We start from the raw sequence: 17,064 nt of genomic DNA, 5'->3' as shown, positions 1-17,064 counted from the left end.
CAGAAATCTTTATGAAAATACCATTTTTTCTTTCCTATTGGCTTTGTTTCTGGATCTAATAAACAACCATCAAAACCTACAAAATCATGGATGAATCTTTCATATTTAAACAACAACATTAGTAAATGTACAATATATATAAACAACTAGATTTAAGGATAGTTTATAAGAAAACTATTACAATCAAAGAATAAGTGTTAACAATTTAATCTTAAAATATAATTGAAATTTGGCACTTATCAAGCCATTAACAAGGTGATTCTAAGTGAGCTAAAGAAGCGGTTAAATGGAGCCAAGGGAAGATAAGTTGGACAATTAGCGGAGGTCCTATGGGCTTCCAGATCCAGCCCTCAATCTACAACTTAGGAAACTCCATTTCGGCTTACATACAACATGAACACAATGTTGCCATTTGAGGTAGGAGAAGTCTCTTTCTGAAGGCATTACTTTGCCGAAGCCCAAAATAACAAAGCACTACAGGTGGATTTGGACCTGATTGAGCAAGTACGAGTGGATGTGATCATCATGACCAAAGCCTACAAGTGGCATATGACCCAACACTTCAACTCTAAACTAGCCCCTTGGCAGTTTAAGGAAGGGGACCTAGTGTGGACAATTCTCTCCCGAGTAACCCTCTTGGCTAAGGTTGAACTTGAAGATTCACGAACAGTTCCCTCCCACATACCGTCCTTGGTTAAGGTTGAAGACAAAGATTACGAACAGTTCCCTCCCGAGTAACCTCCTCAGCTAAGGTTGAACTAGAAGAATCAAACAATTTAGTCCTGATTACCTTCCTCAGCTAGCGTTGAGCTTAATCGAATTTAATTATGATTCCACGTGACTACTCTCCTCAGCCAAATTTGCACTTGATCAAATTATTTATCTAGCTCTGAAAACTCCTTGATTACTTAAAGTTACAATGCGGCTACAATTATTAAGGTTATGTGTGTTACCATTCATTAAACTTCGAACAAAAATAAAACTTGTGTGATTTCTTTTATTTATTTATTTTCGTCGAGTACATCATGTGACTGAGAACAGAAACACACAAGCTACCATAAAACATTTAACACATGCAAAAGAAAATTTCATTGATAATAAGTTGAGAACCGACAATTACAAAAAGAAGATGAAAACCGACATATACAAAAAAGGGCCAAAGCTGACAACTACAAACAACAAAACAAAAGCTTCACAAAAAGAAGGTTAAGGCTAAGAGGCTCAATCCCTAGGCCCCACCTCCTTTCCACCCTCAACATCCTCGACCTCTTCGGGAAGTGGCTCCTCAATTAGGGTCACTAGCCTCTGGGGTGAAGGGGCAACATCATCCTTCGAGATTACATCTATCAATACCAACTCCCTTACATAAACATCCTTGTTGATGATGAAGACCCTGAGGTTTGCTACCTCACAAAGATGCATCACCTGCCAAAGGTTGTGGTTAAAGCTGACCTCGTGTGTGTTGTAAACATCATCAAAGACCTTTTATTTGTGTAGACGCTAATGCCTTTGGTGTTTTGATGATGATCATGATGATTTGATGCAAATGATGCAAATGGGCTTTTCAAGTTTAAATTCAAGACAATGATTCAAGAATACAAGCCACAACATCAAGATGATCACTAGTATTTTAGGAAGGGAATTCCTAATTGATATAGCAAAAGGTTTGGCCAAGTAATGCATGTTAAAAAGTGTTTTTCAAGATATTTACTCTCTGGTAATCGATTACCAGAGGATGTGATCGATTACCAGTGGCCAAAAATGATTTACAACAGCTACTAAATATTTGAATTCAAATTTTAGACTGTGTAATCGATTACACAATATTGGTAATCGATTACCAACAGTTAATAAACGTTTTAATTCAAATTTTAAAAGCTGTAATCGATTACACAAATCCTGTAATCGATTACCAGACAAGATTTTCAGAAAAATATTTCTAAGAGTCACAACTTCTCAAATGGTTTTTACATGACCACCAATGGTCTATATATATGTGACTTAGAACACGAATTTGCTTAGAGTTTTTCATAACAACAAGTGTTAATTCTCTCAAAGAGCAAAATCGTTTTATCCTCTTAAGAATTCCTTGGCCAATCCTCTTGCAATTCATTAAGGAATCATTTGAGTGCTCAGATTGTAAAATCTATCTCTTTCAAGAGAGATTCATTCTTCTCTTCTTTCTAATTCTCTAAGGGATTAAGAGACCGACGGTCTCTTGTTGTAAAAGAATTCTGAACACAAAGGAAGGATTGTCCTTGTGTGTTCAGAACTTGTAAAAGGATTTTACAAGATAGTGGAACTCTCAAGCGGGTTGCTTGGGAGCTGGACGTAGGCACAAGGGTGTGGCCGAACCAGTATAAATCCAAGTTTGTACTTTCTCTTCCCTTAAACTCATTTATTTATTATTGTTTTATATTCATATTCAGATTGTTCTATTTGAATCAATATTTAAGAAGTTCATTGTTAAGGGAATTTGTAACTTGAATAGAAAGTGAAATAAAATTTTAATTGGGGAAATAGTTTATAATATCTTAATTCAACCCCCCCTTCTTAAGACATTTGAGGCCACTTGTCTAACAAGTGGTATCAGAGCTTCATTCTTGTATAAAGTTTAGAAGCTTCAAGAAAAATGGCCTCAGCAAACTTCTAATTTCGAGAAGGAAATTCAATCAATAGACCTCCAATCTTTAATGGAGAGGGTTACCACTACTGGAAAACCCGAATGCAAATTTTTATTGAGGCAATAGACTTAAATATTTGGGAAGCCATAGAAATAAGGCCTTATATACCCACCACAGTAGAAAGAATTACAATAGATGGAAGCACATCAAGTGAAAGCATAACACTAGAAAAACCTGGAGATAGATGGTCTGAAGAGGATAGAAGACGAGTACAATACAATTTAAAAGCCAAAAACATAATAACATCTGCCCTGGGAATGGATGAATATTTCAGGGTTTCAAATTGTAAGAGTGCTAAGGAAATGTGGGACACTCTACAATTAACACATGAAGGAACTACAGATGTTAAAAGATCTAGGATAAACACACTAACTCATGAATATGAACTGTTTAGGATGAATGCAAATGAAAGCATTCAAGACATGCAAAAGAGATTTACACATATAGTAAATCATCTTGCAGCCTTAGGGAAAGAATTTCAAAATGAAGATCTCATAAACAAAGTGTTAAGATGTTTAAGCAGACAATGGAAACTTAAAGTAACAGCCATTACTAAATCAAGAGATTTATCTAACATGTCTCTTGCTACTCTATTTGGAAAGTTACAGGAACACGAAATGGAATTATTGAGATTACGCCAACATGAAGAAAATGACAAGAAAAAGAAGGGAATTGCTCTTAAGGCCTCATCTTCAATCCAAGAAGAAAGTGATAAGGAAAATGATATAAATGAAGATGATGATCTAAGCCTTTTTGTAAAAGGATTCAACAAGTTTCTTAAAGTAAGAGGAAATCAAAGGCGACCCAATTTTAAATCTAAAAGAAAGACAGAAACTTCATCCTCTACTCCAAAGTGCTTTGAGTGCAATCAACCTGGACATCTGAGGGTTGATTGTCCCATCTTCAAGAGAAAGATGGAGAAGTCTAAAAAGAAAAATTTTAGTGAAAATAAATTCAAGAAAGCATACATCACATGGGATGAAAATGATATGGAATCTTCTGAAGATTCAGAAAATGAAGAGATAAACCTCTGCCTTATGGCTAAAAGTTATGAAAGTGATGAAGAGGTAACATCTTCAAATAACTTATCTATTTCTTTTGATGAATTACAAGATGCATTTGCTGATTTGCATAAAGAGTCAATTAAACTTGCAAAATTAGTTTCATCTTCTAAGAAAACAATTTCAGATCAAGAAAATGAAATTTCAAAATTAAACAAAGAATTAGATCATCTTAGAAATGAAGTCTCAATTTCTAAATCAAATGAAAAAGTTCATATCTCTACTATTTCTGACATGAAAATATCATATTCTTGTAGTTGTTGCGAAAAATATGAAAAAGAAATTAAAGAGTTGAAAAACTCACTTGCAAAATTTTCTTATAGTAAAAATAATATGGATGTCATATTAGGAAAACAAAGATATGTCTCCAATAAGGCTGGAATAGGATATAAATCTGAAAAACAACAAAAATTTCATAAAAACTTCTCTACTTCCACACAAAAATATAATTTTAGTTCTATCACTTATTTTTACTGTGGAAGAAAAGGTCATGGCATATCTACTTGCTACTTCAAGAAAAACTACAGCAACATTAAAATGATATGGGTCCCAAAAGGATCCTCAGTTTACACTAACACACAAGGACCCAATAAAGTTTGGGTACCTAAGTCAAAAACTTGATTATGTAGGTGTCTTTGAGGAAGGAGTGGTACATAGATAGCGGATACTCAAAACATATGACTGGAGATGCATCAAAGTTTACACATATCTCTCCCAAGAAAAGCGGGCATGTAACATATGGTGACAACAACAAAGGTAGAATCCTTGGAGTTGGTAAAATAGGTACAAATTCTTCAAACTCCATTGAAAATGTTCTACTTGTTGAAGGTCTTAAGCACAGCCTGCTTAGTGTTAGTCAATTATGTGACAAAGGCTATCTAGTATCATTTGATTCTCAAAAATGTCTTATAGAACATAAGCACGACATTAATATAAAGCATGTAGGACATAGAGTCAAAAGCATACATCACATGGGATGAAAATGATATGGAATCTTCTGAAGATTCAGAAAATGAAGAGATAAACCTCTGCCTTATGGCTAAAAGTTATGAAAGTGATGAAGAGGTAACATCTTCAAATGACTTATCTATTTCTTTTGATGAATTACAAGATGCATTTGCTGATTTGCATAAAGAGTCAATTAAACTTGCAAAATTAGTTTCATCTTCTAAGAAAACAATTTCAGATCTAGAAAATGAAATTTCAAAATTAAACAAAGAATTAGATCATCTTAGAAATGAAGTCTCAATTTCTAATTCAAATGAAAAAGTTCATATCTCTACTATTTCTGACATGAAAATATCAGATTCTTGTAGTTGTTGTGAAAAATATGAAAAAGAAATTAAAGAGTTGAAAAACTCACTTGCAAAATTTTCTTATAGTAAATATAATTTAGATGTCATATTAGGAAAACAAAGATATGTCTCCAATAAGGCTGGAATAGGATATAAATCTGAAAAACAGCAAAAATTTCATAAAAACTTCTCTACTTCCACACAAAAATATAATTTTAGTTCTATCACTTGTTTTTACTGTGGAAGAAAAGTTCATGGCATATCTACTTGCTACTTCAAGAAAAACTACAGCAACATTAAAATGATATGGGTCCCAAAAGAATCCTCAGTTTACACTAACACACAAGGACCCAATAAAGTTTGGGTACCTAAGTCAAAAACTTGATTATGTAGGTGTCTTTGAGGAAGGAGTGGTACATAGATAGCGGATGCTCAAAACATATGACTGGAGATGCATCAAAGTTTACACATATCTCTCCCAAGAAAAGCGGGCATGTAACATATGGTGACAACAACAAAGGTAGAATCCTTGGAGTTGGTAAAATAGGTACAAATTCTTCAAACTCCATTGAAAATGTTCTACTGGTTGAAGGTCTTAAGCACAGCCTGCTTAGTGTTAGTCAATTATGTGACAAAGGCTATCTAGTATCATTTGATTCTCAAAAATGTCTTATAGAACATAAGCACGACATTAATATAAAGCATGTAGGACATAGAGTCAAAAGCATACATCACATGGGATGAAAATGATATGGAATCTTCTGAAGATTCAGAAAATGAAGAGATAAACCTCTGCCTTATGGCTAAAAGTTATGAAAGTGATGAAGAGGTAACATCTTCAAATGACTTATCTATTTCTTTTGATGAATTACAAGATGCATTTGCTGATTTGCATAAAGAGTCAATTAAACTTGCAAAATTAGTTTCATCTTCTAAGAAAACAATTTCAGATCTAGAAAATGAAATTTCAAAATTAAACAAAGAATTAGATCATCTTAGAAATGAAGTCTCAATTTCTAATTCAAATGAAAAAGTTCATATCTCTACTATTTCTGACATGAAAATATCAGATTCTTGTAGTTGTTGTGAAAAATATGAAAAAGAAATTAAAGAGTTGAAAAACTCACTTGCAAAATTTTCTTATAGTAAATATAATTTAGATGTCATATTAGGAAAACAAAGATATGTCTCCAATAAGGCTGGAATAGGATATAAATCTGAAAAACAGCAAAAATTTCATAAAAACTTCTCTACTTCCACACAAAAATATAATTTTAGTTCTATCACTTGTTTTTACTGTGGAAGAAAAGTTCATGGCATATCTACTTGCTACTTCAAGAAAAACTACAGCAACATTAAAATGATATGGGTCCCAAAAGAATCCTCAGTTTACACTAACACACAAGGACCCAATAAAGTTTGGGTACCTAAGTCAAAAACTTGATTATGTAGGTGTCTTTGAGGAAGGAGTGGTACATAGATAGCGGATGCTCAAAACATATGACTGGAGATGCATCAAAGTTTACACATATCTCTCCCAAGAAAAGCGGGCATGTAACATATGGTGACAACAACAAAGGTAGAATCCTTGGAGTTGGTAAAATAGGTACAAATTCTTCAAACTCCATTGAAAATGTTCTACTTGTTGAAGGTCTTAAGCACAGCCTGCTTAGTGTTAGTCAATTATGTGACAAAGGCTATCTAGTATCATTTGATTCTCAAAAATGTCTTATAGAACATAAGCACGACATTAATATAAAGCATGTAGGACATAGAGTCAAAAGCATACATCACATGGGATGAAAATGATATGGAATCTTCTGAAGATTCAGAAAATGAAGAGATAAACCTCTGCCTTATGGCTAAAAGTTATGAAAGTGATGAAGAGGTAACATCTTCAAATGACTTATCTATTTCTTTTGATGAATTACAAGATGCATTTGCTGATTTGCATAAAGAGTCAATTAAACTTGCAAAATTAGTTTCATCTTCTAAGAAAACAATTTCAGATCTAGAAAATGAAATTTCAAAATTAAACAAAGAATTAGATCATCTTAGAAATGAAGTCTCAATTTCTAAATCAAATGAAAAAGTTCACATCTCTACTATTTCTGACATGAGAATATCAGATTCTTGTAGTTGTTGTGAAAAATATGAAAAAGAAATTAAAGAGTTGAAAAACTCATTGCAAAATTTTCTTATAGTAAAAATAATTTAGATGTCATATTAGGAAAACAAAGATATGTCTCCAATAAGGCTGGAATAGGATATAAATCTGAAAAACAACAAAAATTTCATAAAAACTTCTCTACTTCCACACAAAAATATAATTTTAGTTCTATCACTTGTTTTTACTGTGGAAGAAAAGTTCATGGCATATCTACTTGCTACTTCAAGAAAAACTACAGCAACATTAAAATGATATGGGTCCCAAAAGAATCCTCAGTTTACACTAACACACAAGGATCCAATAAAGTTTGGGTACCTAAGTCAAAAACTTGATTATGTAGGTGTCTTTGAGGAAGGAGTGGTACATAGATAGCGGATGCTCAAAACATATGACTGGAGATGCATCAAAGTTTACACATATCTCTCCCAAGAAAAGCGGACATGTAACATATGGTGACAACAACAAAGGTAGAATCCTTGGAGTTGGTAAAATAGGTACAAATTCTTCAAACTCCATTGAAAATGTTCTACTTGTTGAAGGTCTTAAGCACAGCCTGCTTAGTGTTAGTCAATTATGTGACAAAGGCTATCTAGTATCATTTGATTCTCAAAAATGTCTTATAGAACATAAGCACGACATTAATATAAAGCAAGTAGGACATAGAGTCAAAAGCATACATCACATGGGATGAAAATGATATGGAATCTCTGAAGATTCAGAAAATGAAGAGATAAACCTCTGCCTTATGGCTAAAAGTTATGAAAGTGATGAAGAGGTAACATCTTCAAATGACTTATCTATTTCTTTTGATGAATTACAAGATGCATTTGCTGATTTGCATAAAGAGTCAATTAAACTTGCAAAATTAGTTTCATCTTCTAAGAAAACAATTTCAGATCTAGAAAATGAAATTTCAAAATTAAACAAAGAATTAGATCATCTTAGAAATGAAGTCTCAATTTCTAAATCAAATGAAAAAGTTCATATCTCTACTATTTCTGACATGAGAATATCAGATTCTTGTAGTTGTTGTGAAAAATATGAAAAAGAAATTAAAGAGTTGAAAAACTCATTGCAAAATTTTCTTATAGTAAAAATAATTTAGATGTCATATTAGGAAAACAAAGATATGTCTCCAATAAGGCTGGAATAGGATATAAATCTGAAAAACAGCAAAAATTTCATAAAAACTTCTCTACTTCCACACAAAAATATAATTTTAGTTCTATCACTTGTTTTTACTGTGGAAGAAAAGTTCATGGCATATCTACTTGCTACTTCAAGAAAAACTACAGCAACATTAAAATGATATGGGTCCCAAAAGAATCCTCAGTTTACACTAACACACAAGGACCCAATAAAGTTTGGGTACCTAAGTCAAAAACTTGATTATGTAGGTGTCTTTGAGGAAGGAGTGGTACATAGATAGCGGATGCTCAAAACATATGACTGGAGATGCATCAAAGTTTACACATATCTCTCCCAAGAAAAGCGGGCATGTAACATATGGTGACAACAACAAAGGTAGAATCCTTGGAGTTGGTAAAATAGGTACAAATTCTTCAAACTCCATTGAAAATGTTCTACTGGTTGAAGGTCTTAAGCACAGCCTGCTTAGTGTTAGTCAATTATGTGACAAAGGCTATCTAGTATCATTTGATTCTCAAAAATGTCTTATAGAACATAAGCACGACATTAATATAAAGCATGTAGGACATAGAGTCAAAAGCATACATCACATGGGATGAAAATGATATGGAATCTTCTGAAGATTCAGAAAATGAAGAGATAAACCTCTGCCTTATGGCTAAAAGTTATGAAAGTGATGAAGAGGTAACATCTTCAAATGACTTATCTATTTCTTTTGATGAATTACAAGATGCATTTGCTGATTTGCATAAAGAGTCAATTAAACTTGCAAAATTAGTTTCATCTTCTAAGAAAACAATTTCAGATCTAGAAAATGAAATTTCAAAATTAAACAAAGAATTAGATCATCTTAGAAATGAAGTCTCAATTTCTAATTCAAATGAAAAAGTTCATATCTCTACTATTTCTGACATGAAAATATCAGATTCTTGTAGTTGTTGTGAAAAATATGAAAAAGAAATTAAAGAGTTGAAAAACTCACTTGCAAAATTTTCTTATAGTAAATATAATTTAGATGTCATATTAGGAAAACAAAGATATGTCTCCAATAAGGCTGGAATAGGATATAAATCTGAAAAACAGCAAAAATTTCATAAAAACTTCTCTACTTCCACACAAAAATATAATTTTAGTTCTATCACTTGTTTTTACTGTGGAAGAAAAGTTCATGGCATATCTACTTGCTACTTCAAGAAAAACTACAGCAACATTAAAATGATATGGGTCCCAAAAGAATCCTCAGTTTACACTAACACACAAGGACCCAATAAAGTTTGGGTACCTAAGTCAAAAACTTGATTATGTAGGTGTCTTTGAGGAAGGAGTGGTACATAGATAGCGGATACTCAAAACATATGACTGGAGATGCATCAAAGTTTACACATATCTCTCCCAAGAAAAGCGGGCATGTAACATATGGTGACAACAACAAAGGTAGAATCCTTGGAGTTGGTAAAATAGGTACAAATTCTTCAAACTCCATTGAAAATGTTCTACTTGTTGAAGGTCTTAAGCACAGCCTGCTTAGTGTTAGTCAATTATGTGACAAAGGCTATCTAGTATCATTTGATTCTCAAAAATGTCTTATAGAACATAAGCACGACATTAATATAAAGCATGTAGGACATAGAGTCAAAAGCATACATCACATGGGATGAAAATGATATGGAATCTTCTGAAGATTCAGAAAATGAAGAGATAAACCTCTGCCTTATGGCTAAAAGTTATGAAAGTGATGAAGAGGTAACATCTTCAAATGACTTATCTATTTCTTTTGATGAATTACAAGATGCATTTGCTGATTTGCATAAAGAGTCAATTAAACTTGCAAAATTAGTTTCATCTTCTAAGAAAACAATTTCAGATCTAGAAAATGAAATTTCAAAATTAAACAAAGAATTAGATCATCTTAGAAATGAAGTCTCAATTTCTAAATCAAATGAAAAAGTTCATATCTCTACTATTTCTGACATGAGAATATCAGATTCTTGTAGTTGTTGTGAAAAATATGAAAAAGAAATTAAAGAGTTGAAAAACTCATTGCAAAATTTTCTTATAGTAAAAATAATTTAGATGTCATATTAGGAAAACAAAGATATGTCTCAAATAAGGCTGGAATAGGATATAAATCTGAAAAACAACAAAAATTTCATAAAAACTTCTCTACTTCCACACAAAAATATAATTTTAGTTCTATCACTTGTTTTTACTGTGGAAGAAAAGTTCATGGCATATCTACTTGCTACTTCAAGAAAAACTACAGCAACATTAAAATGATATGGGTCCCAAAAGAATCCTCAGTTTACACTAACACACAAGGATCCAATAAAGTTTGGGTACCTAAGTCAAAAACTTGATTATGTAGGTGTCTTTGAGGAAGGAGTGGTACATAGATAGCGGATGCTCAAAACATATGACTGGAGATGCATCAAAGTTTACACATATCTCTCCCAAGAAAAGCGGACATGTAACATATGGTGACAACAACAAAGGTAGAATCCTTGGAGTTGGTAAAATAGGTACAAATTCTTCAAACTCCATTGAAAATGTTCTACTTGTTGAAGGTCTTAAGCACAGCCTGCTTAGTGTTAGTCAATTATGTGACAAAGGCTATCTAGTATCATTTGATTCTCAAAAATGTCTTATAGAACATAAGCATGACATTAATATAAAGCATGTAGGACATAGAGTCAACAATGTATACATGATAGACTTAAGCCTAAAACTAGATAACAATCATTGTTTTCTTAGCAAAGATGATGATCCATGGTTATGGCATAAAAGAATTGCTCACATAAACATGGATCACTTAAACAAATTAATTTCAAAAGATTTAGTAGTTGGTTTGCCTAAATTGAAATTTGAAAAAGATAAACTATGTGATGCATGTCAAAAGGGCAAACAAACTAGAGTCTCATTCAAACCTAAAAATATTGTTTCAACCACTCAACCCTTGCAATTATTGCATATGGATTTATTTGGTCCATCTAGAACCATGAGTTTTGGAGGAAATTACTATGCTCTTGTTATAGTTGATGATTTTTCTAGATATACTTGGACATTATTTATTACTCATAAAAGTGATGCATTCCAAGCATTTAGAAAACTTGCTAAAGTTATACAAAACAAGAAAAATCCTAAGATTGCATCCATTAGAAGTGATCATGGGGGTGAGTTTGAAAACAAAGATTTTGAATCAATTTGTGAAGAACATGGTATTGAACACAATTTTTCTGCACCTAGAACCCCTCAACAAAATGGAGTTGTTGAGAGGAAAAATAGGTCATTGGAAGAAATTGCTAGAACTTTATTAAATGATACTTTTCTTCCAAAATATTTTTGGGCTGAAGCCGTCAATACTGCATGTTACATCATGAATAGGGCCTTAATAAGACCCATTTTAAAGAAAACCCCATATGAGTTATATAATGGTAGAAAACCCAACATTTCACATCTACATGTTTTTGGTTGCAAATGTTTTGTGCTTAATAATGGTAAAGATAATCTAGGAAAATTTGATGCAAAATCTGATGAAGGCATCTTTCTTGGATATTCATTACAAAGCAAAGCATATAGGATATATAATAAAAGAACTATGAATATTAAGGAATCCATTCATGTTACTTTTGATGAATCTAATGCTATCTTGTCAAGAAAGAATATGCTAGATGATATTGTAGAATCTTTAGAACAAATTCATATTCATGGACAAGATTCTAGAGGAAAAGGGAAAGGAAGCAATGAAGATCCTCCAGAAGAAGCAAAATCAAATAATGAACTTCCAAAAGAATGGAAAGCCTCAAAAGATCATCCTCTTGACAGCATTATTGGTGATATCTCAAAAGGGGTAACAACTAGACATTTTCTTAAAGAATTATGCAATTATATGGCTTTTGTATCTATGATTGAACCTAAAAATATAAAAGAAGCCATAGTAGATGATAACTGGATTATTTCCATGCAAGAAGAACTGAATCAATTTGAAAGAAACAATGTGTGAGAACTTGTAGAGAAACCTAAAAATTATCCCATCATAGGAACAAAATGGGTATTTAGAAATAAGTTAGATGAACATGGAATAATCATTAGAAATAAGGCTAGATTAGTTGCAAAAGGATATAATCAAGAAGAAGGTATAGATTATGAAGAAACATATGCTCCAGTTGCTAGATTAGAAGCCATTAGAATGCTGTTAGCATATGCATCCATAATGAATTTTAAGCTTTATCAAATGGATGTTAAAAGTGCTTTTCTAAATGGCTTAATTCAAGAAGAAGTATATGTTGAACAACCACCAGGTTTTGAAATATTGGATAAGCCAAATCATGTTTATAAATTGAAAAAGGCTTTATATGGCTTGAAACAAGCCCCTAGGGCTTGGTATGAGCGTCTAAGTAAGTTCCTTTTAGAAAAGGACTTTTCTAGAGGAAAAGTGGATACTACTCTTTTTATAAAGAGAAAATCACATGATATTTTATTAGTTCAAATTTATGTTGATGACATTATTTTTGGATCCATTAACGAATTGTTGTGCAAGGAATTCTCCCATGACATGCAAAGTGAGTTTGAAATGTCAATGATGGGAGAACTTAACTTCTTTCTTGGATTGCAAATTAAACAAACTAAGGATGGTATCTTTGTCAATCAATCCAAGTATTGCAAAGAGTTAATCCACAAATTCGACATGGAAAATGCTAAGCACATGGCTACACCAATGAGCACTGCTTGCTATCCAGATAAAGATGAAACCGGCCAGTCAATAGATGTTAACAAATATCGAGGTATGATCGGATCACTTCTTTATTTATCTGCTAGCAGGCCTGATATAATGTTTAGTGTGTGTCTGTGTGCTAGATTTCAATCAAATCCTAAACAATCACATCTTAGTGCTGTTAAAAGAATCATTAGATATTTGGTAGGCACTACAAACATATGTTTATGGTATCCTAGAAATTCCACATGCACCTTAATTGGATATTCTGATTCAGACTTTGCCGGTTCTAAAACAGATAGAAAGAGCACTAGTGGAACTTGTCAATTCATTGGATCTGCTCTAGTTTCTTGGCACAGTAAGAAACAAAATAGTGTTGCTTTATCCACTACAGAAGCGGAATATATTTCTGCCGGCAGTTGTTGTGCACAAATCTTATGGATGAAGCAACAACTTTCTGATTATGAAATCCTTCTTGACCATATACCTATTAGATGTGATAATACAAGTGCAATTAATCTCTCCAAGAATCCAGTTCAACACTCTAGAACTAAACATATAGAAATTAGGCACCATTTTCTTAGAGATCACGTTCTAAAGGGAGATTGTGTATTAGAGTTTGTTGATACTAAGAATCAACTTGCTGATATTTTCACAAAACCTCTCCCCAAAGAAGCATTCTTCTCTATTAGAAGGGAATTAGGCCTCTTAGATGTTAGTGATTTAGATAGATAAGGATTGATTGATTAATTTACTCTTATGATTGATTGTTTATGTTAAGTATGTTACTTTGATTGATTTTGTTTAAATTCTTGTTATTATGATAAAATTTATGAATTCCTGTGTTTTTTATATTTGAATGCTTGAATTAAGTGCATTAGTAGTGATAATTAATAATATTAGGTGTATTTAGCATAGACATAGGTAATTTTTTAGAAACTAGCCTAGTTTATGCTCTGGTAATCGATTACCATCCAGTGTAATCGATTACACAAGAACAGGCAGCCTGTAATCGATTACAACATCCTGTAATCGATTACCATAAGGCTTATTACTCTTGTAATCGATTACCAAGCCTTGTAATCGATTACAACTCGTCCTCGTCTATAAATACCCATGAAACCAGTGTTGTTGTGCAGCCAAGGCCTCTCCTCGTGCTTCCTCCATCCCTAAATCTTCAAACCTTCGTATCTTACTCAAATCTTCACCAAAACACGTGTCGTAAAGCCCAATCTTCCACTTTTTCACTCCTCTTTCACTTCCACCGATTGAAATCCACTAAAACTTCATCAAATGGCAGAACCATCGAAGAAGAGAAAGAGATCATCCTCCACCGCCACTGCTATTGCCCATCGCCGCCACGGACCATCCGAAGCACCCACAACACCTATTCATCCCTCTTTGTCATCTCCAAGATCATCCATGTTGTTTTCATCTGATGATCAACATCTACGGTACCTTTCTCAATTTTCTTCTAGGATCATCTTAGACCCTAAGTACCTAGACATAGATTTCTTTAATGATGAAATGTTTGATTGCTATCAAGTGTTTCAAAATTCTGGCCTAGTTGATTTCATGTCATTAAAATTGCCACATTATCCTGAACTTGTAAAGGTCTTCTACTGCAATTTAAAAATTCAGGATTGCATTATTTCCTCTGAGGTGCATGGTATTCCCATGATCATTGATCAGTCATTGTTCTTTTCTTTAACTCATTTACCCAGTCAAGGTGCACCTTTTGAGGGCACCATTGTTGATGACTGGAAATTTGATTATTCTAGTCATGATGCTCGTCGTATGGTATGCAATGACCAGGCTGAAATGACCGGTAGATTGCTGGCCGGGTCATTAACATTTGATAATCGCATCATGCACTATATAATTGTTAGAATTTTGCTTCCCCGGTCTTCAAATTTGGCACAAGCCTCTAAGGAGGATTTGATTCTGATGTGGGCTTTCCTTACCGGTCGTCAAATCGACTGGGCCCACTTGGTTTGGTACCGAATGCATAAGGCATTACGGGCCAATGCACCTCTCCCTTACCCTCAATTGATAACTTTGTTTCTGCGTCATTTTCAAATTCCGCTTGATGATGAACCATTTGTTCAAGTCAAGCACTCTTTTGCAATTGGTGCTGGTGCAGTGACTTCCTTTGGATACCATAAGAATCGGAATGGTCAATGGCTGAAGAAAGACGCACTCCCTCCTCAAGATGAGCGTACTCCTTCACCTTTTCCTCAGCGAGATGATTCAGCACTTATGAATGAAGTCCTTTCCGAATTACGAGGTCTTCGTTCTTATGTTGGTGAATGTTTCGACTCATTGGATACACGTTTTGTCGGAATGGATATTCGCCTCATACAGCTTGAAGAGGATGTGTGTTACATTTGTCAGAGTTTTGATCTTCCACCACCACCTCCACCTTCTTAGAATTTAGTTTCTAATTCTACGTCTCTTATAAGCCGTGTATTTTGGCTATGCTACTTAGATTATTATAATTTAGTTAATCAATTGAGTTAAACTTTCTTAAATTTATCTTTATATAGTATATATATTTAAAATAATTTAAATATATTAAGCAATTTTTTAATAATGTAAAAATATATTATTTATCTAGTGAGAGAGACGAAACTGACATTAAGTGAAAGTCGTAGAGTGCTTAGTGCAATTTCAAAGAGAATAATGAATGATTTAAATGGATAGTTAAAAGATAAGTATAACAAATTGACTATTAAATAAATTGAAAATTTAAATTTGTTTGGAGAATATTCTGAAAGTTATGAAAACGTTATCATCTTTCATTTCTAACTTTTTTTACAATTAGCTTTCTAAAGAATCCAACAATTTCTTAAGTGATTTTTTAATATAATTTATGATTAATTTTTCGAAGTCATAAATTTCAAAACTTTTTGAAATTTTCAAATTTAATATCTGCATGACATGCAAATGTATTAACTAGCATAAAAACCAAAGAAAACGAGAAAAGAGAACGAATTAATTGATTACCAATAAGAACATGTGTTAGAAGATATAAAATGGCATTGGATTGGAAATGAGTATATATTATATAATTAGAATTCACGAAGATGAAGTTCAGCTTTGCACAAAAATCTCTTTGGAACTATAGGGAAAACAAAGACAGATTTTAATGGCATTGCACCTTTCTGTTTTAGTAGCCAGCAATTGTTGGTGGAGGAGGTGACTGGTATGAAGATCCAAAGTGGGGTGGGAGGACAACATCATCCCATGTTGGTGGTGGAGAGTAAACTGGTGGTGGTGGAGAGTAAACTGGTGGAGGAGGTGAGTGAACAGGTGGTGGTGGAGAATGTATTGGGGGAGATGGGGAGAGAACAAGTGTTGGTGGAGGAGGAGAGTTGATTAGTGGTGGTGGTGGAGAGTAGACTGGTGGAGGCGGTGAGGACACGGGGGGTGGTGGGGAGTTAACTGGTGGTGGTGGAGAGTAAATTGGTGGAGGAGGTGAGTGGACAGGTGGTGGTGGAGAATGTATTAGGGGAGATGGAGAGAGAACAGGTGTTGGTGGAGGAGGAGAATTGATTGGTGATGGTGGTGGAGAGTAGACAGGTGGAGGTGGTGAGGACACGGGGGGTGGTGGGGAGTTAACTGGTGGTGGTGGAGAGTAAATTGGTGGAGGAGGTGAGTGGACAGGTGGTGGTGGAGAATGTTTTAGGGGAGATGGAGAGAGAACATGTTGTTGGTGGAGGAGGAGAATTGATTGGTAGTGTTGTTGGAGAGTATTTTGTTTGATGTGTTGATGTTCTCTTGGTGTTTTTTTCATTTACTTGTTGTTGTTGATGTATTAATTTTGTTTTGTATGTTATTTCACATTTTTTTTTTTATTATTTATCTTTTTTATTATTTTAATTCTTACATTTGTTTTTTTATTTTATTTATATTTTCCTTTCGTCTTTGTTTTTATATTTTTTTTTTGTTTCTTTGTTTATGTTATTGTTATGTTCTTTTTTTTTTTTTCTTT

General features: G+C 33.3%; 1 protein-coding gene across 1 annotated transcript in view; it reads right to left on the bottom strand.

Moving 5' to 3' along the window:
• Positions 1-16,091: 16,091 nt before the first annotated feature.
• The window catches only part of LOC100803354 (pollen-specific leucine-rich repeat extensin-like protein 3), a 10,967-nt gene continuing 9,994 nt past the window's right edge, over positions 16,092-17,064 (bottom strand). The window contains exon 4 of the mRNA XM_014777468.2: positions 16,092-16,849. Within this exon, the coding sequence (XP_014632954.1) occupies positions 16,240-16,849 (610 nt within the window). The 3' untranslated portion in view covers positions 16,092-16,239. The remainder of the gene's footprint in view (positions 16,850-17,064) is intronic.

This window comes from Glycine max, chromosome 7 (assembly GCF_000004515.6).
Source record: "Glycine max cultivar Williams 82 chromosome 7, Glycine_max_v4.0, whole genome shotgun sequence".
Lineage (NCBI taxonomy): Eukaryota > Viridiplantae > Streptophyta > Magnoliopsida > Fabales > Fabaceae > Glycine > Glycine max.
This window is presented reverse-complemented; position numbering and strand designations above follow the sequence as displayed.